Below are 27,357 nucleotides of genomic sequence, written 5' to 3'. Positions count from 1 at the left end.
CAACTAGTGCTATAATTTTGTCTGTTAAAATATGACCAAAATATCAAGTCATATACAAATGTATGGTCATTATTTCATTAAATATTTAAAATTATTAAACCATAACTACTTGGAACCCTCCAGATAATTGCTTGCAGTTATAGTGTGAAATGCTATATTTGCTCTAATAGAAGCATATGTGCTAACTTCATGCCTGCAATACCTTTAGCACACTGGAGTTCTTTCTAAGCTTTCTAAGCTTTCTTTGATTGAAGTTGAGATTGTTTTGTCAGTAAATAGATAAAACACCTTGAAACCAGAGTCTTTCCATTGTTTGAGTAAAATATCATTCACTGGCATTGGCGATGGGATGTTTTCTCATCAGGATGCGAAAGGGTTTGGTGTGCAGTGCTTTGTCTGAAATAAAGAGTTGGAAGTATGGTAATTTAATACAAGAGTAACTATTAATTAATATACTGTGGATGTTGCTATTAATGTAATGAAGTATACTATGAGAGTTTCTGTTAGTTGCTTTTAAATAAATGTACTATGGGAGTTGCTTGAAGTATACTATGAGAGTTTCTGTTAGTTGCTTTTAAATAAATGTACTATGGGAGTTGCTTATTCAGTTTATGTATTACAGATCACCAGATTCAAGACGAGATAAATTGCATGTTGAAGATTTGAGATATAAGGTACAGTAATTCAGATGCTCAATGGTCATCGCATTTGTACATTTTATTTTATTTCTAAAATTTGTTCAGTCATTTCAGACAAAAGCCTAAATGTTTTTCTGTTTAATTCACTGTTTTTTACTCTAAATTTGGCAAATAATTAAAAATGTCTCATGATGCTAGTTGCCATTTTTTATAAAGGGGGATTTCAGGGAGCATACAAGTTATTGCTCAACAACATGTAGAATGCAAAAGTGTGATAATAAATCGCTTGATCAACACAGTCTGCTGTGATAACATTGCCAATAAGTTGTTTTAATAACAGCAAGACATACATATATATATTAAACATCAGCAGCGTACAGTGTTGTTATTTTATCTTTGAGTGTCAAAGACTGGTTCTTGCCACCCAGTCACTGTACTAGGATAGCAATCACTACGTATTTGTGCAGAACATAAACAAGTGTGATGGCCTATACTGTACTAGGATAGCAGTCACTACGTATGTGTGCAGAACATAAACAAGTGTGATGACCTATACTGTACTAGGATAGCAGTCACTACGTATGTGTGCAGAACATAAACAAGTGTGATGACCTATACTGTACTAGGATAGCAGTCACTACGTATGTGTGCAGAACGTAAACAAGTGTGATGACCTATACTGTACTAGGATAGCAGTCACTACGTATGTGTGCAGAACATAAACAAGTGTGATGACCTATACTGTACTAGGATAGCAGTCACTACGTATGTGTGCAGAACGTAAACAAGTGTGATGACCTATACTGTACTAGGAAAGCAGTCACTACGTATGTGTGCAGAACATAAACAAGTGTGATGACCTATACTGTACTAGGATAGCAATCACTACGTATGTGTGCAGAACGTAAACAAGTGTGATGGCCTATACTGTACTAGGATAGCAGTCACTACGTATGTGTGCAGAACGTAAACAAGTGTGATGGCCTATACTGTACTAGGATAGCAATCACTACGTATTTGTGCAGAACGTAAACAAGTGTGATGGCCTATACTGTACTAGGATAGCAATCACTACGTATGTGTGCAGAACATAAACAAGTGTGATGACCTATACTGTACTAGGATAACAGTCACTACGTATGTGTGCAGAACGTAAACAAGTGTGATGGCCTATACTGTACTAGGATAGCAATCACTACGTATTTGTGCAGAACGTAAACAAGTGTGATGGCCTATACTGTACTAGGATAGCAATCACTACGTATGTGTGCAGAACATAAACAAGTGTGATGACCTATACTGTACTAGGATAGCAGTCACTACGTATGTGTGCAGAACGTAAACAAGTGTGATGGCCTATACTGTACTAGGATAGCAATCACTACGTATTTGTGCAGAACGTAAACAAGTGTGATGGCCTATACTGTACTAGGAAAGCAATCACTACGTATGTGTGCAGAACGTAAACAAGTGTGATGGCCTATACTGTACTAGGATAGCAGTCACTACGTATGTGTGCAGAACATAAACAAGTGTGATGACCTATACTGTACTAGGATAGCAGTCACTACGTATTTGTGCAGAATGTAAACAAGTGTGATGACCTATACTGTACTAGGATAGCAGTCACTACGTATTTGTGCAGAATGTAAACAAGTGTGATGACCTATACTGTACTAGGATAGCAATCACTACGTATTTGTGCAGAACGTAAACAAGTGTGATGGCCTATACTGTACTAGGATAGCAGTCACTACGTATGTGTGCAGAACATAAACAAGTGTGATGGCCTATACTGTACTAGGATAGCAGTCACTACGTATTTGTGCAGAATGTAAACAAGTGTGATGACCTATACTGTACTAGGATAGCAGTCACTACGTATGTGTGCAGAACGTAAACAAGTGTGATGGCCTATACTGTACTAGGAAAGCAATCACTACGTATGTGTGCAGAACGTAAACAAGTGTGATGGCCTATACTGTACTAGGAAAGCAATCACTACGTATGTGTGCAGAACGTAAACAAGTGTGATGGCCTATACTGTACTAGGATAGCAATCACTACGTATTTGTGCAGAACGTAAACAAGTGTGATGGCCTATACTGTACTAGGATAGCAATCACTACGTATTTGTGCAGAACGTAAACAAGTGTGATGGCCTATACTGTACTAGGATAGCAGTCACTACGTATGTGTGCAGAACGTAAACAAGTGTGATGGCCTATACTGTACTAGGATAGCAATCACTACGTATTTGTGCAGAACGTAAACAAGTGTGATGGCCTATACTGTACTAGGATAGCAATCACTACGTATTTGTGCAAAACGTAAACAAGTGTGATGGCCTATACTGTACTAGGATAGCAGTCACTACGTATGTGTGCAGAACGTAAACAAGTGTGATGGCCTATACTGTACTAGGATAGCAGTCACTACGCATGTGTGCAAAACGTAAACAAGTGTGATGGCCTATACTGTACTAGGATAGCAATCACTACGTATTTGTGCAGAACGTAAACAAGTGTGATGGCCTATACTGTACTAGGATAGCAATCACTACGTATTTGTGCAGAACATAAACAAGTGTGATGGCCTATACTGTACTAGGATAGCAGTCACTACGTATGTGTGCAGAACGTAAACAAGTGTGATGGCCTATACTGTACTAGGATAGCAATCACTACGTATTTGTGCAGAACGTAAACAAGTGTGATGGCCTATACTGTACTAGGATAGCAATCACTACGTATTTGTGCAAAACGTAAACAAGTGTGATGGCCTATACTGTACTAGGATAGCAGTCACTACGTATGTGTGCAGAACGTAAACAAGTGTGATGGCCTATACTGTACTAGGATAGCAGTCACTACGCATGTGTGCAAAACGTAAACAAGTGTGATGGCCTATACTGTACTAGGATAGCAGTCACTACGTATGTGTGCAAAACGTAAACAAGTGTGATGGCCTATACTGTACTAGAAAAGCAGTCACTACGTATGTGTGCAGAACATAAACAAGTGTGATGACCTATACTGTACTAGGATAGCAGTCACTACGTATTTGTGCAGAACATAAACAAGTGTGATGGCCTATACTGTACTAGGATAGCAGTCACTACGTATGTGTGCAGAACGGAAACAAGTGTGATGGCCTATACTGTACTAGGATAGCAGTCACTACGTATGTGTGCAGAACGGAAACAAGTGTGATGGCCTATACTGTATTAGGATAGCAATCACTACGTATTTGTGCAGAACGTAAACAAATAGATTGATAATTGCCGTCACTGTTTTGCTGCAGTTTTAGGAAGTGTTAATAAATAGTGTTTCGTCACATTGCTATATTTATTTTGTTATTGCACGTCATATTTGACTGATGAAGATGGAAACACATGTTATCAAAAGTTAAATCGAGAAGGGGTGCAATTATGTGAAGTACTGTATGCATGGCGTCCAACTCAAGGTCGTAGAAAGAGAGCGTACGCTCACTTGTAAAAGTTGGCATGGGAAAAACAATGGAATTACACAGATTGGGGAGTACATGCGTGACTCATTACAAGAAACTAGAATTATTTAATGCACACTTTAGTCGTCATTCTATGCATAGAGTTTTTAGTGCCGGGGTCGACCATCGAATACAATATAGTAATTTAGATGCAATGCTTACGTTAGTTTTGACCCGATTGTTTTTATTTGTCGGCATCTATAACGACGCTCAATGATTATACAACTGTTTTCAAACATATTTTTAAGAGAAGCAGCGTAATGCAAAGTAACAGAAAAACAGCATATATGTATATGGCTTACCAATGTAGTTTCGATCAAATGTGTAAAGTTATATTTTTATGAGGGTCAGCTAATCGAAGCCAAATGATTCGTAACTGTACGATCACGGAATGATTCACGCACTTCAAACGTATTGGCATAAATGTCGTGACGTTCACTGCACTGCCATTGCTGTAGTGTAAATCTATGAAAGTTGACCCGAACATATGAGCAAAATAGGAATGTACATTTCATTAAAAACGTCATTCTTGTATGTGTGCACACTTTCACTTCATGCAAGTGTGAGCAACAACTCGTTGTCACTTAGCGTTGTTTACAGACGCCGACAAATGAAAACACTTAAGAAAAAACAAACGTCAGAGTTGCATCTTTATTACTATTAAATATAATTGTGGTCGATCCCGGCATTTATCTTGCGTAAATTAAAATAGTACTGGTACTCTCAAAAACTTCATATATACACTAGCGATTTATGATTACTTGAAATCAGACACGCACACTTCACATTCCATTGTTGGTCCCATACCTACTATTACACATAAAAGTGAGCATACTCCCTCATTACCTTACGTGTCCATCTTACAAGGTCATAGGGGTCAAACTGCGTGAATATTTAATAAAATATGGCTGCGTCACGTCACACTCATGTGAATCCAGATTGGATTGGACCTCTGAAACGAACTTGTATCAACGATATGTTAAACTGAGCGTAGCTTTCATTACATTAACAGTATTTCATGGTTTCTTCCCACAATTACTTTTAAAAGTAAGCACACTCAAGCTTTCCATTGTTTGGCTTCACACTTACTTTTGAAAGTGAGCGTACGCTCAACTTGTATCTTCGTGAAAACTGAGACGCTTAATTACCCTACCACCTAGAGACCCATTTACATAACTCTAATGCATGGTAGACATGTACATGTATATGTACATGCACTGATTCTATGCAATGCTGACACACAGATAATGTATGGTAGACATGTACATGTATCTCTACATGCAACTTGTGTTGAACATTGAGATCAATTACCAATAATACAAAATGAGGCTTGTTACTTTTGGGATTTTTGAGTTTCTTGGTCATGCCTGGACCTGTTTCGTTGAAAATTGGTACACAAACCTGTCATTATGGCAGGCATGCACATTGATTTGTTTTTAATATCATTGAAATTATTGACTTGTAATGTTATATTGTAAATCTTTGTAACATTCTAGCAAGAAAAATCTCGACACCGTAGCAGCCACAAAGACAAAGATGTAGGAGAATCTTCCAAGAGTAGAAGCTGTGACATCAGTCCGCATATGTTGATTAGAAAAAATAGATCTCCTGATAGTGACACACCACCACCAGATTGGGACAATCCTGTAGAATTACCTGAAACAGGTAAGACTGGGACAATGAAACCATTAGAATATTGAGACAATCCTGTTGGTTTACATGAAACCATTAGGATATTGAGACAATCATATTGGTTTACCTGAAACCATTGGGATATTGAGACAATCCTGTTGGTTTACATGAAACCATTAGGATATTGAGACAATCATGTTGGTTTACATGAAACCATTAGGATATTGAGACAATCCTGTTGGTTTACATGAAACCATTAGGATATTGAGACAATCCTGTTGGTTTACATGAAACCATTAGGATATTGAGACAATCCTATTGGTTTACATGGAACCATTGAGATATTGAGACAATCATGTTGGTTTACATGAAACCATTAGGATATTGAGACAATCCTGTTGGTTTACATGAAACCATTAGGATATTGAGACAATCCTGTTGCTTTACCTGAAACCATTAGGATATTGAAACAATCATGTTGGTTTACCTGAAACCATTAGGATATTGGGACAATCATGTTGGTTTACATGAAACCATTATGATATTGAGACAATCCTGTTGGTTTACATGAAACCATTAGGATATTAAGACAATCCTGTTGGTTTACATGAAACCATTAGGATATTGAGACAATCCTGTTGGTTTACATGACACCATTAGGATAATTAGACAATCCTGTTGGTTTACATGAAACCATTAGAATATTGAGACAATCCTGTTGGTTTACATGAAACCATTAGGATATTGAGACAATCATGTTGGTTTACATGAAACCATTAGGATATTTAGACAATCCTATTGGTTTACATGAAACCATTAGGATATTGAGACAATCCTGTTGGTTTACATGAAACCATTAGGATATTGAGACAATCCTGTTTGTTTACATGAAACCATTAGGATATTGAGATAATCATGTTGGTTTACATGAAACCATTAGGATATTGGGTCAATCATGTTGGTTTACATGAAATCATTACAATATTGAGACAATCCTGTTGGTTTACATGAAACCATTAGGATATTGAGACAATCATGTTGGTTTACATGAAACCATTAGGATATTGAGACAATCCTGTTGGTTTGCATGAAACCATTAGGATATTGAGACAATCCTGTTGGTTTACATGAAACCATTAGGATATTGAGACAATCCTGTTGGTTTACATGAAACCATTAGGATATTGAGACAATCCTGTTTGTTTACATGAAACCATTAGGATATTGAGACAATCCTGTTTGTTTACATGAAACCATTAGGATATTGAGACAATCCTGTTGGTTTACATGAAACCATTAGAATATTGAGACAATCCTGTTGCTTTACATGAAACCATTAGGATATTGAGACAATCCCGTTGCTTTACATGAAACCATTAGGATATTGAGACAATCCTGTTGCTTTACATGAAACCATTAGGATATTGAGACAATCCTGTTGGTTTACATGAAACCATTAGGATATTGAGACAATCCTGTTGCTTTACATGAAACCATTAGGATATTGAGAGAATCCTGTTGCTTTACATGAAACCATTAGGATATTGAGACAATCCTGTTGGTTTACATGAAACCATTAGGATATTGAGACAATCCTGTTGCTTTACATGAAACCATTAGGATATTAAGACAATCCTGTTGGTTTACATGAAACCATTAGGATATTGAGACAATCCTGTTGGTTTACATGAAACCATTAGGATATTGAGACAATCCTGTTGCTTTACATGAAACCATTAGGATATTGAGACAATCCTGTTGGTTTACATGAAACCATTAGGATATTGAGACAATCCTGCTGGTTTACATGAAACCATTAGGATATTGAGACAATCCTGTTGGTTTACATGAAACCATTAGGATATTGGGACAATCCTGTTGGTTTACATGAAACCATTAGGATATTGGGACAATCTTGTTGGTTTACATGAAACCATTAGGATATTGAGACAATCATGTTGGTTTACATGAAACCATTAGGATATTGAGACAATCCTGTTGGTTTACATGAAACCATTAGGATATTGAGACAATCCAGTTGGTTTACATGAAACCATTAGGATATTGAGACAATCCTGTTGGTTTACATGAAACCATTAGGATATTGAGACAATCCTGTTGGTTTACATGAAACCATTAGGATATTGAGACAATCCTGTTGGTTTACATGAAACCATTAGGATATTGAGACAATCCTGTTTGTTTACATGAAACCATTAGGATAATGAGACAATTCTGTTGGTTTACATGAAACCATTAGGATATTGAGACAATCATGTTGCTTTACATGAAACCATTAGGATATTGAGACAATCCTGTTTGTTTACATGAAACCATTAGGATATTGAGACAATCCTGTTTGTTTACATGAAACCATTAGGATATTGAGACAATTCTGTTGGTTTACATGAAACCATTAGGATATTGAGACAATCCTGTTGCTTTACATGAAACCATTAGGATATTGAGACAATCCTGTTTGTTTACATGAAACCATTAGGATATTGAGACAATCCTGTTTGTTTACATGAAACCATTAGGATATTGAGACAATCCTGTTGGTTTACATGAAACCATTAGGATATTGAGACAATCCTATTGGTTTACATAAAAACCATTAGGATATTGAGACAATCCTGTTGGTTTACATGAAACCATTAGGATATTGAGACAATCCTATTGGTTTACATGAAACCATTAGGATATTGAGACAATCCTGTTGGTTTGCATGAAACCATTAGGATATTGAGACAATCCTGTTGCTTTACATGAAACCATTAGGATATTGAGACAATCCTATTGGTTTACATGAAACCATTAGGATATTGAGACAATCCTGTTGGTTTGCATGAAACCATTAGGATATTGAGACAATCCTATTGGTTTACATGAAACTATTAGAATATTGAGACAATCATGTTGGTTTACATGAAACCATTAGGATATTGAGACAATCCTATTGCTTTACATGAAACCATTAGGATATTGAGACAATCCTGTTGGTTTACATGAAACCATTAGGATATTGAGACAATCCTATTGGTTTACATGAAACCATTAGGATATTGAGACAATCCTGTTGGTTTGCATGAAACCATTAGGATATTTAGACAATCCTATTGGTTTACATGAAACCATTAGGATATTGAGACAATCCTGTTGCTTTACATGAAACCATTAGGATATTGAGACAATCCTATTGGTTTACATGGAACCATTAGGATATTGAGACAATCCTATTGGTTTACATGAAACCATTAGGATATTGAGACAATCCTGTTGGTTTACATGAAACCATTAGGATATTGAGATAATCATGTTGGTTTACATGAATCCATTAGGATATTGGGTCAATCATGTTGGTTTACATGAAATCATTAGGATATTGAGACAATCCTGTTGGTTTACATGAAACCATTAGGATATTGAGACAATCATGTTGCTTTACATGAAACCATTAGGATATTGAGACAATTCTTTTATTTTGCAGGAAACTATCAGGCTTTGGATTTTTTCTGAATCCGTCAAATCAATTAAGATTGAGGCAATTATTTAGGTTTACCTGAAACATACATGTAGGCATTAAAATCGCCTCATACCCATTGCTTCAAATGTTTTTGGCATATAATTTTCATTTTTGTTGAAAAAAATCAAATTGAGGGGTTACCCAAGACCACTAGGTCTGAAACCATCAAGATTGGGACAGTATTGTGTTGGACAATATATTGACATGCATGCTGTCTTTCAACAGATGACTGGGAAGGCAATGAAGGCCTTCTTGACTTTGAGAGAGAGTTAACTCTAGAGATGAGAAGACAACAATTACAGAGAGAGTTGGAATTGGAAATAGAAAAAGAAAAAAGGGAAAAGGAGAATGAAAGTGTCGTTATTGAAAAACAGGTTAATATCATAAACTTTTTTTTTCTGACGATTACAGAAATATTTTCTTCAAAATTGATCTTGGTCCCTCGCTATAATCCAAAATATTGCTGTAAAATTGTCATTGACTGCCATATTTGTTGTAGCAAAAATGTACAGTATAAATAAACAAGTACTGTCTACAATTCGTCAACTTTGGACAACAAATGGACATATTATAAGATTGGTGATCTTGTAAAAAATTTAACAACATCACTTTGTCATTGAAAGGGTTAACATATGAGTACGTATGTAGACAGTTGACAGGATCTCTGTTCCCTGTCTACATACTGAAATTATTTTATATAATATTTCACAGCACTAAGAATTAACTTTTGCAGAGAGCCCTTCACTTCCCTTTGTTTCTTGACATTGAATCACACTATTTTGCCAATGTTAAAAAATCTAACTTTCCAGAACCAGATTTTGTTTGTGTGTATGGACAGATTTTGTTCAAACTTGGAAAATAGGGTACAGAGGGCATTATGGGATCTTCATGCACATATTTTTTTTAGATTTGATTGAAATGGCCAACGAGTGGCCAACAAATGCTATTACAGAGCACATCTCTGACATGCCTTAACCGGTCATGTTCAAACTTTATATATACAATTATACATCATGTCACATATATGCACATACATTTGTTGATGACTAGATTTGAAGTGGCTGAATGATAGCTATTTTAATGTGAAAAAAATCATCAAAATCAAAGAATTTGCAAATTCCGATCTTGATCTCCGACATGCTCTGACCTTTCATTTTCAGCTTTATATATTTCTTAAACTGATAATGCAAATCCTTGTTGTTTTACAACATGTATTTCTCCCATATATTACTTTAAAGACACAATAAATATCAGACATGATTCTAAACATTGCTATTCTTTATATTCACCACTTTCCTCTGGCAGATGATGTCAGATGAGAGTCCTCCTGCTAGACGTAAAAGACCACCTTATTCTCCAAGTCCTCCTCCATGTAAAAATCGTGATAAACACAAAGAACGTCATACTCTGCCTGATTTATTGAGGTAAGTGATGATGACTTATCTATGTAGATGATTATTTCATAGAAATATATGTAAAGTTGATATTTCTCTGTCTAGAAACCCTACAATGTAGTTGAAATTGTGTCCATATTTACTTATCAAAGCACACAGTGTGAGTCATTGTGGTTACACTGCCTGAATGTGTGTATGTACTATATATTTATATGTCTTCTGACTGATATACGAATTTGACGAATTTCAATAGAATTTAGTAAATTGATGATTTGGGACAATGCAAAGACCTGATTAGTTTTTGATTGTAATCCATGTGTATTAACCACAATTTACCAAATAATTAGTAAGTTTTCAGCTTTTCCACCAACATCTCAAGAACCACTCAACTGAATCAATTGAACTTAGCCTAATAATTTTTGGTTAAATTAATGAATATTAAATATATAATTTACATAATAATTAGTTACAGATATCTCAAGAACCACTCTATCAGATTTAAATGAACCTTGGTACATAAATGTTCTTGGACAGTCCGGGATATCCAGGATTTTATTTTAGATTATTTTTGAATTTCTAGAGAGAGTAAAGGACTTCGTACTCCATCCAAAGAGGCCTCTCACAATAAGAAAGGAGGGGCAACCTCTCACTTCATCATGGATTCACCACCATCTAAATGTCGCTATAAGTCTCCAGTACTGCGTAAAGGTCCTCATACACCAAGTCCACCACACCCAGAAGAATCTATACATATCAAAAAGAAGAAAAAGAAAGTCCCTGGATTGAAAAACAAAGAAACAAGCAAGAAAAACAAAACAAAGTAAATAGTTTGTACAGTTTTCACCTGGTTGTCTGATATTTTATTGACTCCCATGTGCGAAGCACAAAAAAGGAGTCTTTGCAGTTAGTGTGTCTGTGTGTCTGTTCCACTGATATCTCAAAAACCATACATTGATTTTTGATGAAACTTGGCACATAGATGCTCTGAACTAATGCGCAGATTTGATTAGTTTTGGGTAAAAATATGTGCAATTACCTAATTTTGCATAATGATTAATAGATTTTTGGCTTTTCCACTGATATCTCAATTAGTAATCATCACATTTCAATAAAACTTGGTACATAGATATCATAGGACACTGCACAGACCTGATTAGTTTTGGGGTAAATATTTGTGCATATTAATCACCTTACTAGTATAATTAGTTAATTTTCAGCTTTTCGCCTGATAACTCAAGTACTGATCATCATATTTCAATGAGACTTGCTACATAGATCTTCTAGGACTATGCAGAGACCTGATTAGTTAGGGTAAATAATTGTGGATATTAATTACCTAATTCGCATAATTAGTTAATTTTTTTCCATGATTGTTCCACTGATATATAAAGAACCACTAATTGGATTTTATTGAAACTTCATCATCACATTTCAATGAACCTAGGACTATGCAGAGACCCAATTACAGTACAGTTCTCGCGGAAGCTTTGGCTTTTGTGGCATCATTGTCGCCTACGCATGGCTTCGTTGTCGCCTCAGCATCGCATCATTGTGGCATCAGCTTCGCGTCATTGAAAATTGAAGCTGTTTTCGCCTCGCTATTTTGTGGCATCATCGTGGCCTCAGCTTCGCAGTCTCATGGCATCAACATGGCATCAGCTTCAACTTATTGTGGCATGAGTATGACCTCATTATTTGCACGCAGAAGGGCAGTAGACAAAAACATGTACAGAAGTTCGATATGTAATTGAATCGATTTGAAATTCAAGGCGAATAAAATAATATGATCAAGAGTAAAATGACATTTTAATCAAAGAAAGCTTAGAAAGAACTCCCATGTGCTGAGAGTATTGGAGACACATTAAATATAATTTGAAATTACTTAGCTGAAAACTAATTATGCAAATCAGAAAATTAACATGAACAGATTTGATTGTAAAACTAATGAGGTCTGCGCAATGTAATAAAAACTCTATGTACCAAGTTTAATTGAAATGTGATTAGAACCAAAAATATTATGATTTATTATGCTAATTGGGGAAATAATATGAACAGAGTTTTAACCCAAACTAATTAGGTTTGTACATTGTCCTAGAGCATCTTTGTACTAAGTTTCATTAAAATGGAAATTAGTAGTTTAGATATCAGTGTGAAAGCTTAAAATTGGTTAATTATGCAAATTGGGTAATTAATATGTACAGATTTTAACCCACAATTATCCAGGTCTGTCTATTGTCCTACAGCATCCATGTATAAACATTCATTGATATATGATTATTACCGTAAAAACCCGCAAATAAGCGCCACCCTCAATTAAGAGCCACTCAGTGAAAATTTGTTACATTTGACCCTCCATTAAGAGCCACCAAGAGTTGAGTGGTTTTGTCAATAAGAACCCAGATTTAAGTGCCAGCCACCCGGTTGTTTACAATCAGGCAGACACCGAGCTTATCGCGCCTGACTTCCACCTGCATTGTTTATTGCCCCACAGAAGGTGTGAGACAAATAAAGATTATCCCCATAACTTGCCTGATGTCCTGTGTAATTGAGAACGGAAGAATGATAGACGAAAGAAATGCACTGAGAGCGTGAATGTGACTGTCAACTTGTCCATTTTATATTTCTGACACACAATCGACCAATTCACAAACTATTCATAGTAACTACTAGTATGTTTTTTGCCGAAACACCGAAGGACACGTTGAGATATTCATTGTCAATGTTGTCTTTATAACCAAGTAAAGAACGTCACGATTTTAGAACGTCTTTATCGGAAAATCGGAGGTATCGAAAATACATTCTCACAGACGGACCGGAACAGGAAGTCAGCAGAAAACAAAAGATTTTTTCCTTAGCGTGGGGGGAATTTGGTTAGCGTGGGGGAAAACAGAGATGTTAATCCGGTCATGGCAACGTTTGAGGGATTGTGACGTAGCTCCGACTGTGAGAATGTAATGATTACGCAGCCCACTCTCGCTGATCGTGATTTTGGGTTATATATTGCATTTTATTTGAGACGTTCGTTTTTGGATGATTCGAGACAAAATGTTCAGGGAAGTAACAAAATAACTGGCATTAGTTTGGAGAGGACTCTCTTGCCGAAAATAATCAAAATTGAAGTCGAATGGATTAGTTCCACAAACTTGTGCGATCAACTTGTCTTACAGCAAAGTGAAGTCTACGTGACCCGCCTGACCCAAATATTTAAATTAGCTAATTGTGAGAATTGAAAATAATCTGAACTTGTACCAATCAGAAAATGCTTTGTAACAGGCCTGGGCTTTCGTGAATGATTTCGTCTCTCCGATTGGTCACAGGAAATTATTTTTAATACATGTAATTGTTACTTTCTCGGTATCGTTTCGTATTTGGTTATATAGGGGTGGGGCTATAGTTTGACCCTGTTTGCGTGGACTGTGAAGTACGTGAATATCATTATAAGCTGGCTTGATTATGAAACAGGAACTATAAACCAAAGCTGTACTGTCAGACGTCTAGCGCAATTAAAACAATGCCCAAGTACCCAAGCTGTACAAATCTATATAAAAACGTGTTTTTATTTATTGTTTTTGCCATAAATACAAGGGATTGGGCATCATTTTTATCATTCATTCCATGCTTCCTTTGCAAGTATGTCCTCTCCTGTCGCTGCTGGTCAGATCAATTCTATCCGAAACTATTTTATATTGTCACCAAATCAACCACCACGCCAGCCACAGCAAGTTATTCCCAGTTTTCAAGAAAAAAGTTTGCCGTACCAAACTTGGTAAACAATTGTACAAGTGATTCGAGTGTTGGGTCAGACACTGAGAGTGCTACCAAATCCGACTTCAGGCATCGCTACGCATTGTCAGTGAAACGTGACTTCAGGCATTGCTACACATTGTCGATGAAACGTTGAATCGTCGTATTTATTTGACATTTGTTATTCCCATAACAGTATTTTTACAGAATAAATTAATTGCAATGATACATCATGAATAATTACTTGTCTGTTTTGGTTGTGTGTGTGTTTGCCTATCCCCTTCCCTATTTCACAATGAAAAAGTTTGATGACCCTGGTTTAAGAGCCACTGGCTACAGGGTTGTCAACATGTCATCTGAAATAAGCACCACCCAGAAATGAAAGTGTTACAAAGTGGCTCTTATTTGAAGGTTTTTAAGGTAGTACCTGAAATATCAGTGTGAAAGTTGGAAATTGGTTAATTATGCAAATTAGATGATTAATATGCACAAATATTTACCAAAAACTAATTGGGTCTCTGCATAATTTTAGATTCATTGAAATGTGATGATTAGTACTTTAGATATCAGTAGAAAAGCTGAAAATTAATTATGCAAATTAGGTAATTAATATGCACAATTATTTACCCTGAAACTAATCAGGTCTCTGCATAGTCCTAAAGGATCTATGTACCAAGTTTCATTGAAATGTGATGATTAGTACTTGAGATACCTGTGGAAAAGCTGAAAATTAACTAATTATGCAAATTAGGTAATTAATATGCACAAATATTTATCCGAAACAATCAATCTCTGCATAGTCCTTGAGAATGTAAGTACTAAGTTTCATTGAAATGTAATGCTCACTACTTATATCAAAAGCTGAAAAATAATTAATTATGCAAATTAGGTAATTACATGTACTGATATTACCATAAAACTATCAGGTCTGTGCAGTGTCATATGACATCTATGTACCAAGTTTCATTGAAATGTGATGATTAGTACTTGAGATATCAGTGGAAAAACCGAAAATTGACTAATCATTATGCAAATTAGGTAATTAGTATCCACGGATTATTACCAAAAACTAATCAAAACCTAGCATTAGTTCAGAAAATCTATGTACCAAGTTTCATCAAAATCCAATGAGTGGTTGTTTAGATATCAGTGGAACAATCATGGAACCACTAAAAAATAGCTAATTATCATGCAAATTAGGTAATTAAAATGCACGGATTTTTACCAAAAACTAATCAAATCTGCGCATATGTTCAGAGCATCTATGTACCAAGTTTCATCAAAATCCAATGAGTGGTTCTTTAGATATCAGTGGAACAGTCATAGAACAGCTAAAAATTAGCTAATTATCATGCAAATTAGGTAATTAACGAGCATGGATTTTTACCAAAACCTAATCAAATCTGCGCATTGGCCCAGAGCATCTATGCACCAAGTTTCATCAAAAAACGATGTATGGTTCTTGAGATAGCAGTGGAACAGTCGGACACACATACACACACACACACACACACACACACACACACACACACACACACACACACATACAGACACACTTACTGCAAAGACTCCCATTTTGTGCTTCGCACATGGGAGTCAAAAAGATATCTTGTTTAATTATTTTAGTGTTGCGAGTATTGGGCACCAAAAACTTTGCGAAGTACATTACAATCGGCAAGGTGACGAGTTTCATATTGACTGGAAGGAAAATCGTGATAAATTCAAATCACACGATGCAATCGTCGTTCTGATACAACACAATTTGCTGTATACGAAGTGAAACTGTTCTTGTTATAAAATTTACCTTTTTTTGCTCATTTTATTTGCTGCTAGAAGAGCAGATTCAGATTCCTCATTTCGGTGGTATTTTTCTGTGTTTCGTTTAGTTTTAGCCGAGTCCGACTCCATGCCCGGACTACTAAAACATGCAACACACACGTACGCCGCCTGGTGCGTCGGCGTCGTCGCCAGTCATCGTGATACAAAGTTCCAAAACAAGTGCGTACATATCCAACATAAGATTGGATGGTTGTGGTGGCGTCGGTCTGGTAAAATTTGACAACCAATTCTCAAAATTAAGTCACGATCAGTGATCTGAGCTCGATCTATACGTACTTTAAAAGTATTCTCACAAACATATTTTCGAATGAAAACGAGCCACATGCCCTGTAAAAAATCGAATAGCACTTGACATGCAGAAATAATTTATTGGGCTTCAGAAAAAAAAACGTGTCCATTTAGTTGTAGCCGTAAATATTTGGTGACCAGTCGATGAACAATTTGAAAATCATGATTCACACGGAAGTCCTTCGATACTGAAAATCATCGCCCCCAGTCTGGTTTACCTTATTTCCCAACTTGCAAAACTGATTTGTATCTCAGCCCTGTTTTTTTTTTTCTTTTTTTTTTTTGAACTGAGGTAAAATCCCATCCGTTTGTCAAAATATACCGATGTTTTTCAGTGAATAATTGCGAAGCCTGTCACAGCACAAAAAAATTGTGAATCGACGATGGAGATTGGATGGTACGACGACCCTTTTAAATGTTTTGTTACAACATCATTGATTGGCTGAGAGTCACCTGATCGGAGCACGACCTGGGTCACAGAACCATATTAGTCCGTATTATCAACAGGACTTTGCGAGAAAACCACACCCACATTTTCAACCATTTTAGCGCGGAAGTTGCCAACAAATGTCGAAAACTCGTGAATTTTATAAATTCGAATAAAATAAAGCTAGCGATTCGTAAGACTGGTTAATAATATATCCCCGATGCTCTTCGATTTTTTTATTTCAAGGTGAGAAATGGATACTAGTAGTTGAAGTTCCATCGATTTCAAGGCGACTATTTAACCGCGACAACTCTACGCTCTGTTGTAGTTTCGCGAGGTAAAACAAAAATACAATAAATAGTACTTGTTTAATTATTTGGTTGTACAGCCCGCAAATTACGGGACATGATCCCCATGAATTGCGATAAATAAATGCTGATTGTGTTGAATGACGGACGTCGGGACCGTTTGGAGAAACAAATTACGGTCGGTAGACATTTCAAACAAATGAAATTATTAACGAAAGACGAGATTTTTCTAGGTATTTACGATCATACGGTCATACCAAATATATACAAAATTGACAAATACACAAAGAGGTGTAATAGTAGGTCATTTTTATTTTAGCCTTAGAAATATTTTCTTTCACTCAGTCCACGTCCATGCGTGGGAATTCTATTTAGCTTCATGGTCCTTCGGCTTGTCTTCTGCTTGGGGGGAAACAACAATAATTATACAAATTGTAAACTCAACACAATCAGGAAAAGAAACCCAGACAACCATGTTGTACTTCAGTTGAATACATTTTGTAGCAGTGCGTCACGTCGGAATATTGTCTAAAATAAAATATTCAATCCCAGCCAAATCTAGGTCAAAGGGTCAGATTGCGTGCATATAATTATAGATAGTTAAAACAAAAAGTATTTGAACTTTTGACGGTTGTTCAATATCTATGCACGGTTACTAAACTAGTAACTAAACTAGTAACCGTGATCTATGAAAACCAGAAAATTTTTAGTAGTCGAAAATAAAACGGAAATTGACCGGTCAAAAGCGGAAGCGGTCAAGAGGTTTGGGGGAAATGAGTACAGTACTTATTTGTTTGATGAAGCGATGCTGATGCCACATTGTCGCCATAATGAGGCCACAATGAAGCGAAGCGATAATCGCCTAACTTTTTAATGTCGCGACATTGATGATGCTGAAGCCATAACAATGCCATAATGATGCGATGCTGAAGCGAAGGTGAAGCTGAAGTGAAGCCAAAGCTTTCGCGAGAACTGTACTGTAGTTTCTGGTAAATATTTAAGGTAGCGGGACTATTATTAGTCCCCGTTCGGACGTAGTCCGAAAACAGGGACTTATGTTTTGGCCTGTGTGCGTCCGTCCGTGCGTCCGTCCGTAATCACCTGTATCTCGAACATGCATGGACCGATTTAGTTCAAACTCCACTCATACATCACACATTATATGGGACATATGCACATGCATTTTTTTCATGATCCGATTAACGATAGCCGAATAGCGGCCATTTTAAGGCCGAAAATGCATCAAAATCGCACATTTTCACCATTCCGGACCCGGATCTCAGTTATGCATGGACGGATTCTGTTCAAATTTGTTACATACATTAAACATAATAGGACCTTGATGCACGTCATTTTTTTGGGGGGATCGGGTTCGAAATGGCCGGCTGGTGGCCATTTTGTTTTAAAGAATTCAGTTCTGGATTCGTATCTGAGACATGCTTGGATTGATTGAGTTCAAACTTCACACACACAAGGTACATCGTGAAACAAATATGTATGTGCATTTGTTTCATGATCTCATTAACGATAGCCAAACGGCGGCCGCTTTAAGGCCGAAAATGCATTGAAATCGCACATTTTCACCATTCCGGACCCAGATCTCAGTTATGCATGGACGGATTTTGTTCAAATTTGGTACATACATTAAACATAATAGGACCTTGATGCATGTCATTTTTTTTTCGGATCAAGTTCGAAATGGCCGACTGGTGGCCATTTTGTTTTAAAGAATTCAGTTCTGGATCCGTATCCGAGACATGTCTGGATTGATCAAGTTCAAACTTCACACACACAAGGTACATCATGTCACGAATATGTATGTGCATTTGTTTCATGATCTCATTAACGATAGCCAAATTGGGGCCGCTTTAAGGCCGTAAATGCATTGAAATCGCACATTTTCACCATTCCGGACCCGGATCTCAGTTTTGTTCAAATTTAGTACATACATAAAACATAATAGGACCTTGATGCACGTCTTTTTGTTTTTGGATCAAGTTCAAAATGGCCGACTGGCGGCCATTTTGTTAAAGAATTCAGTTCTGGATCCATATCCAAGACATGTCTGGATTGATCAAGTTCAAACTTCACACACACATTGATACATCATGTCACAAATAGATATGTGCATTTGTTTCATGATCCGCTTAACAATAGCTGAATGATGGCCATTTTAAGGCCGAAAATGCATCAAAATCACGTATTTTCACAATTCCGGAACCGGATCTCAGTCATGCATGGATGGATTTTGTTCAGATTTAGTACAATGTGTTGTACATATGCAGGTGCATTTCGGTCATGATCTGCTTTGAATGTATATGTCACTCAAATATGAACGGAACGGGGACGTGTCATTGACAATGACTTGTTTGCATACTTGTTTTCATCTTCTAATTGTGACTAAATGACTACAAATAGACCCAGGAAAGTATATATTTTTAGAATCGCCAGACTTCAAGCTTTTTAAAGATGTGTTTATCATGCCCGTATCTGCATTCTATGACGCGTTACTCAATCAAAGGTGAAAAATTACTTTTTCTGTAAAAAAAATAATTACGCATTTATGCTGGTGATAAGAAGTATTTTTTTCACTTTTCCTAGTTGTTCAATAGTCTGGTAAATTGAATTTGTCTGGTCAGTTTTATTCAAGCAACGCGTTTTAAAAAATAGTGTGCTGAATTTCAATTACTGTTTTAGTCGCATTGCTCCCTACTCAAACCACAACTCGTTGGTAAATAATCGATGAAATAGTTTGTCTGGACACATTCAAGTTCCTCTCACTGTCACCTTAAAGCTGTGAAAATTTGGTGTTAATCCGACGACAATAAGTATACATTATTTTTTGTTAAAGACCTTGTATTTTGAAAAACATAAACTCCTAGAAAACGTCCATGAAGTAACAGCAAAGATTTTCAAGCTTGTTTATCGGCACAATCAATTTGTTTTCCCATTAAGGTCTGTTTTAACATGTGTAGGGGCATCCAAATGTGTAAGGCTATTGGAAACAAAAAAATAAAGGAATGGGATAGCTATAATTCGATAAAATCGGCAGATGAAAACACCAAAATCAATGATTTTTTTCAGTGGCTGTGTGACCTTGTGTCTGACACATTCATATACAAATGACTAATCTGTGAAACAAACAGAGGCAGAGACAAACCACTCAAATGTTTGGAAACACTCATTGTGTGTCAGATAGCTAACTGATAACACATCCTAACATTGCTTTGTCTTGAGTTTAACTTTGAAACTTATAGGCACACAGATTGAACCTGTGTTGTTGATTTTGGAAAACACTACTGTCGCTGTCATGCTCCCCTTCAGAAAATCTACATTTTAACCAACTTACATGACATTCTATGTTATGTTGACTTTATCACATGAAAGTTTATAGTGCATTTCATCAATTAATAAATAAATGTGGAAATCGTAATTTTCAACACAAATAATAGTCTCGCTACCTTAAATTTGTAATGTTCTTTTTTAGTCCCTGTTCGAACTATTAATTTGGGTTTGTTCCGTTCGTCGGGGAGCTATATCTCAGACACCCATTGACAGATTCACTTTACATGAAGACAATACATAATGTCTTACATATGTGAGTCAAGTTACTTTATGATCGAAGCAAAAATGGCCGACTGGCGGTCATTTTGGATGTAAAAATTTGCTATTTCTGATACCTAAACGTGTCCGCAGTAGTTTCTCAGAGATGACTGGGCCGATTTGGATCAAACTTGGTATGATGATCATACATATTGGGTTGTAGGTGCACACATTTTTTTTCCGTGATTCAAACAAATATGGCGGACTGGCGGCCATCTTGTTTTTCATAGTAACCATGCTACTTTATCTTGAAATGCAATGAACGTTTCTGTTTAAATTTTGTACAAAGATAGTATACCAAGAGATACATCTGCACCAACATTATTTTTGTGATTCAATTCAATATGGCCGGCTAATGCCCAATTTTCATATAAAAGTGCGAAATCGTCATTTTTACTTGTCCGGAGCTGTTTTTCAGAGATGACTAGGCCAATTTGGATTAAAGTTTGTATGATGATCTTACATATTGGGTTATAGTTGCATGTCATAACTTTTCTGTGATTCAAACTAATATGGCTGACTGGTGTTTTTCATGATACCCATGCCTACTTTCCCATGAATACAATGAACATTTCAGTTTAAATTTTGTACAAAGACAGTATACCAATAGATACATCAACATGAACATAATTTTTGTAATTTGATTCAGTATGACTGCTCAATGTCCAATTCTTGTGTAAAAGCATCAAATTGATATGTCAGATCACAAAATTTTGGACGAGGACTGTGTCATTAACAATGACTTGTTAATCACCTAATTAAAATAATTAATTAACACTGATATCTCAATTACTGATCATTACATTTGAATAAAATTTGGTACATAAATGCTCCAGAACAATAGACAGGCCCGATTAATTTTGGGTTGAAATTTGTTCATACATGTATTAATTCTGTAATAATAATAATAATTCATACTTTTTTTGTTCTAATCACATTTCAATGAAACTTGGTACATAGATATTACATTACGCAGACCTTATTAGTTTTACACTCAAATCTTTTCATATCAGTTACCTGATTTACATAATTACCGAATTCAGCTGATACCCCGCCCTGGGTGATGGAGGATTCGATTTTTTTAAAATAAAATGTGGACCAAAAGATCGCCCGGGCAATGTTATGGCAGATATTATGAAGTCCATCTTGACTGGAAAAATAACCCTGCGTTGATAGAAATGGTCTCAGAAAATGTTTAAAAAAAATAATGTTTCGCGTTGACCAAATATAATCTTGCTAAGTATAAATTCAAAGTGTTTTAATACATTGGTGAGAGATCGCATTTTACATGAACAAGAACATGCACTAAGAAGGAAAAGCAAGCCAAAGTCGAAACTGGGTGCATCATGTACATGACAGAACACGTGCTGCGACAACTGAGTGATCAGCGACATCATTTTGGGACACAATCGAGCTTCAAGTACTTCTTTGCGAAACTTGCTGCACGGCGATGCTGACATCAAATGTGTGTTGACCGAATTTTGACCCCAAGTCACGCACTGAACTGGTGCGTTACCTTAGCAACCCTTTTTTTTTTGTGCTCCGCGTGTCGATCTTGTAAAATTATTTATTGTAAATTATTATTATTGTAAAATTATTCTTGTAAAATTATTGTAAAATTATTGTAAAATTACGGTACTGTAATTGCGCAACTTGTAAGCAACTCTGTACTGGCTTTGAATATGTCAACGTCGTTTACTTAGTGCACTGCTTTTCTAATTACGCAGATTTGTTTACAATATTGTACCGGCTCTGAATATTACAACTTTGTAATGTATTGCTTTCATGATAATTACGTAAAGTTTTTTTTTTACTATTGTTAGGGCACTGACCCCAGGTTATTGGGTCTGTGAATATTTCAATATTACCGACTTGATAATGCGTTGCATTCGTAATAATTACGCAAACATAAACATGCATGGGCACATTTAAATCATTGAAAAAGATAGTAGTCAGGTGTCTACGGAAAGTCGAGAAAATATTTTAAATACTTTTGATTCATCGATGTTCCACTTCCAATGGTGAATTATTTTATTCGAAATGAAGTGAACATGTAATATAACCATACCATGCGTCAAGTTAAATTTTACTATAATATAATAAACTCGCAGCGATCGCATTATTCACGTACATTTCTACTGAACTCTAATAACCACGTGTTTGAATTACGTGCGGTAATAAACCTAAGTGAAATGTATTAACGAGTCATAATACGCAACAACAATTCTTATACAGCATTGGATTTATTAGAGTTTTATGCTTTTTGACTTCACAGTGAATTATTTTTAGCGTCATATTTGAAATAGTCCGCTTGATGCAAGATGTCGGACAGGAAAATTGGGGTCTGTAAAAATGTTTGTTGGTTCAGTCGGGCAATGTGTGGATCAAAACATCGCCCACTATTTGAAACATCGCCCATGGGCGGGGTTTAGGATGGGCGGGGTATCAGCCGAATTCGGTAGTTTTCTGCTAAGCAATTTTGAATTAATGTTTAATGTGTCTTCAATACTCTCAGCACACGGAAGTTCTTTCTAAGCTTTCTTTGATTTAGTATGTAGGGCATTGCACTTGTGTATGTTTTTCATGTGTGCACAGTGAGTGACTTGTTACAGCATCATGTTATGTGTAGCATAACATTTTAATTATTTTCACTTCTTGTTTTTAGGAACTTGCCTGTAATAGAAAGTCAGGAAATACATCAAAAGAAGAAATATCGATCACCAACACCACCACCACCACCACCACCCAAACTAAAAGTGAAACGTAAAGTACATTCTCCATCACCATCAACATCTGCTAATTCCCAGAGATCATACTCGCCAAGACAAAGATCTTTATCACCGAGAAGACGATCTCCAGTTGCTCGTAAAAAGAAATCTCCATTATTGAAGAAATATTCTGCTGAAAAGCACTGCTCACCAAAACGAGTTGAAAAAGAGAGAAAATTGTCACCTTTCCCAGGTAAACTTCACAGAGTATGAACATTTGCTTTGCAGTCACAATAAAATCATCATGCAGTTTTAAAAAAAATTTTGGCCCACCGTTGCCATAGCAACAACCAAAAAACTGATTTTTGGATAGCTTCGCTCCTCCTACAAATTTAGGATAATACACTTCAGACATAGCTCATTCTACTCAGCTTGAGTGTGGGCACAAAGTACTATTTGAATTTTTGATATCTTTTTTCATTACCGAGAAATTTGACCTCAAAGTTAGGGTAACTTTTCCCCAGCAACGGCTCTTAACTCCTCTGTGATTTTTTCAGCTTGGCTGAGGTAGGTCGTACCGTCACTAATTGGAAAAAAAATCCTGGCTCACTGGGTCCACCACTGCCATTGCAACATCCAAAAACTGATTTTTGATTACTTTCGCCCCAAATGTATTACTTCCTACCAGTTTAACAGTGTTCAAATGATCATGCTTTTTATTTAGGCTACGTTGCGCTCTGGTAAGAGACTACCGACACCGACATTATTACACTGTATCAACGTAATCCCAACGCAACTTTGAAGTTTGAATGAACTGTAAATGCTGCCTTCATTCTAGAAAATACTATTGCAAAACAGTTGGAAATAATAAATGATGTAACAGAAGAATACGTCCTAGTAATAAACTAAGTGACTTCCTCTTCGTATATTGCCCATTTACTTATAAACTGACGTTAGCTTCACGTTTATGTTACACCATGGAAACAGCCAAAAACATGTTGCTTGTTTTTGAGCGGAGAGGATCACCAACCAGCCTACTGGCTTGTCTCTTTATTAGCTGTAGTATACATGTAATTACTATAAGAAAATCTATTATGTCATGGTAGTAAAAACAATTGTTTTTTCAAGAGTGCAAATTTGTGGTTGAGAACAATATATGCTCGAGTGTGTCCCACAAAACACTTGAAGGTTTCCCAGAATAGATAGGAAGCAGATCTTTTGTCAACCTATTTTTATTCAGTGGTAAAACAACGTACATGTACACATCTTAATACACTGCTCACTAAATTGAGGCTAAAAGAGCCACGCACAACCAGCATGCGACCAACTAGAAATTAGTAACAAAGCTCTTGCGCCAACACCGGTGCATGAATCATCTGCGCATTTGTAGCGAAGAATCACGTAACACGCAATAAACAATTGAATGGAAATAAATGATCATTCAAATCCATCCCCGACATACTCCAGCCGCAAAAGATGTGTCTAGCATAATTTTCGAATGAGGTGCGTTTCATTTCCATGATAATAAAGTGAACAATATAATAACAATGTGCATGAATAAACACAACAGTATAGTTTTACAGGCAAAGCAGTTTGAAAGAAAGTACATCATAACGCCGATTATGAAAATAAAGGTTTGTAATCATTGAAATATTATTATTATTAGTGTCCCACAAAATCGCGCAGGATCGGACTTCCAATTCTTCGTTCAGCTATGCGAGTCGTCGCTTTTTTCGATCGGCAAGGCTGGTTGGATTCACCATCACTCATTGCGTGTGGCCTTTGGTCACCGTCCCCGGTGGAACTACTTGCGTGTGACCTTCTTCTGGCTTGTTCGTCTTGATGATCAATATTGGGTGCAGAAATCAAACCTTGTGTTAGATGTGATTTGGTCATAGATTCAGTAGACTGCTCTAATGGAGTCAATTGAGTTACAGACTGATTTGTGGAACCGTTGTTGGTTGAAAGTTTCACAGCACGAACTATACCGTCTGTTCCCGGTAACAACAGTATTGATTTTAACTCCTCTGTGTTGATTAAGGTGTTGTTCTCAAAATGTGGTTAACAAGGTAGTTAAATATGCATAGTGCCAATTGGCTGACTGAGGATCTGCTATGAAATGATGACTGTTTGCCTTGGTAAGCAGCAAATATTTCTTCCGTTGACCAAGTGGGAGGGCGTAAGTCGTCAGTAGAAATATGTGTAAGAGAACAATCATTGATTGCTGACTCAATCTCCATCACAATTGTCTCCATTTCAATAAATATTACACATTCGCGACCGAAAATTTTCTTTAGGCTAGTCTTTGTAATGGCTATCATACGCTCGATTCGGTGATTTATTTATTTATTTGTCAAGTATAGCTGAACTGCGGGATCAACATAAGGGTTTTGAGTTCATTGACGGCATTGTCCGAAATAATTAATTTAATAACTACTACGTCTAGCTGAAAAACATCAGAGGGCTTGAATAAATGATGTTGTTGTTAAGTCCCACACAAGTCAACTGCTTATGTTATTTTGCACACATAAACAGACAAAAATAGGTTTTCACAACTGATTTTGAATAAATGTCCTGTATAGTCGATACCGCACATGGAAAAGGGGTCTGATTTTTGAACTTGGAAGGTAGGAGGTGGAGCAGGGATTGGTTTGGAATAGGCTGACCCATCTACTTGCTTACACACCACACATTTATTGAGTTCTATGTTCACATATTGGCGAATATACATAATCCAGTAGCGTTCACGTATACTGGTTGCGGTTGCATTTGGTCCTTCATGTTGTAAACGACGGTGGATATCATGTATGACCACTGACTTGAAAACGTGTTTACCTGGTACAAAAATTGGATGAATATTATCAAGGAGATGTGTTCTGGAGTCGGCCTGCTCGAAAATCATGTCATCATCGAGAAATAACTTGAGTTGATTACAAAGTAGTCCAACTTGTTTCGCCCGGCGCCGTAAATTGAGAATTTTATTCGGTAGTGAATGTGTTGAACAGCTTTCAACCACCTGTGCTCAGCGTTGTTGATCTTGGATTCAGTGGGTGCATTTCCATGGCATTTAGAAATGTCCAATGGCGGTCGAGTTAGCTAAGCTTTAATATTATGTACGAAACATAGTACATTCATTTCCCTCCAAAAGGAGTTCTATGTTTTCCAATTGAGTCCTGCATGAAATATACATGAAATATATACATTAATAACAAGATTAAAATTAATAAAATAATTTCATACAATAAAATACAAACATACTACTTTTTAAAATATTTGACAGCAATTTTAAAAATACAAATATCATCTAGTAATTTTATTTCAACAGGCGAACTATGCCATAATGAGATGCCTCTATAGAAAAATGTATTTTTTTGGCTCCGCTGTCGAGCGGAGTTTATCATATGATTGATTGTCGTCAATGTTTTACTTTTTCAACCTCTTCTTGAAAACTACAACCTGAATGATTTGATACTTGGTCTATATGTACCTTGGGTAGACCTCTCTTAGGTTTGTTCATTTCATGTTGATATCTTCAATTCTCTAATTTTGGTGAATATTTTTGTAATTTTTGGTAAAAAGTGATATTTTCGACTTCTTATTAAAACCAACAGTTCAATTGCTTTGATATGACATATATAGATACTACATGTAGACCTTTCTTAGATTTGTTCATTTCGTGATGATATCTTCAATTCTCTAATTTTGGTGAATATTTTGGTCATTTTTGGTAGAAAGTGATATTT

General features: G+C 36.2%; 1 protein-coding gene across 5 annotated transcripts in view; it reads left to right on the top strand.

Annotated features, from left to right (window-relative positions):
* The window catches only part of LOC100374861 (uncharacterized), a 104,299-nt gene that overhangs the window by 53,977 nt on the left and 22,965 nt on the right, over positions 1 to 27,357 (top strand). For 2 of the 5 annotated variants that reach the window (XM_085498216.1, XM_085498222.1), the window contains 6 exons: positions 623 to 674; positions 5,642 to 5,810; positions 9,529 to 9,677; positions 10,609 to 10,727; positions 11,278 to 11,517; positions 23,572 to 23,867. In XM_085498216.1, the coding sequence (XP_085354342.1) occupies positions 623 to 674; positions 5,642 to 5,810; positions 9,529 to 9,677; positions 10,609 to 10,727; positions 11,278 to 11,517; positions 23,572 to 23,867 (1,025 nt within the window). Of the gene's footprint in view, positions 1 to 622; positions 675 to 1,444; positions 1,466 to 3,733; positions 3,822 to 5,641; positions 5,811 to 9,528; positions 9,678 to 10,608; positions 10,728 to 11,277; positions 11,518 to 23,571; positions 23,868 to 27,357 lie in introns of those variants that run through there. The other 3 variants (XM_085498234.1, XM_085498229.1, XM_085498224.1) reach the window with 3 other exon arrangements.

The sequence above is a fragment of the Saccoglossus kowalevskii genome, chromosome 1, assembly GCF_978046115.1.
Source record: "Saccoglossus kowalevskii chromosome 1, keSacKowa6.1, whole genome shotgun sequence".
Taxonomy (NCBI): domain Eukaryota; kingdom Metazoa; phylum Hemichordata; class Enteropneusta; family Harrimaniidae; genus Saccoglossus; species Saccoglossus kowalevskii.
The sequence above is the reverse complement of the archived record's forward strand: the minus strand, read 5'-3'. Positions and strand labels throughout refer to the sequence as shown.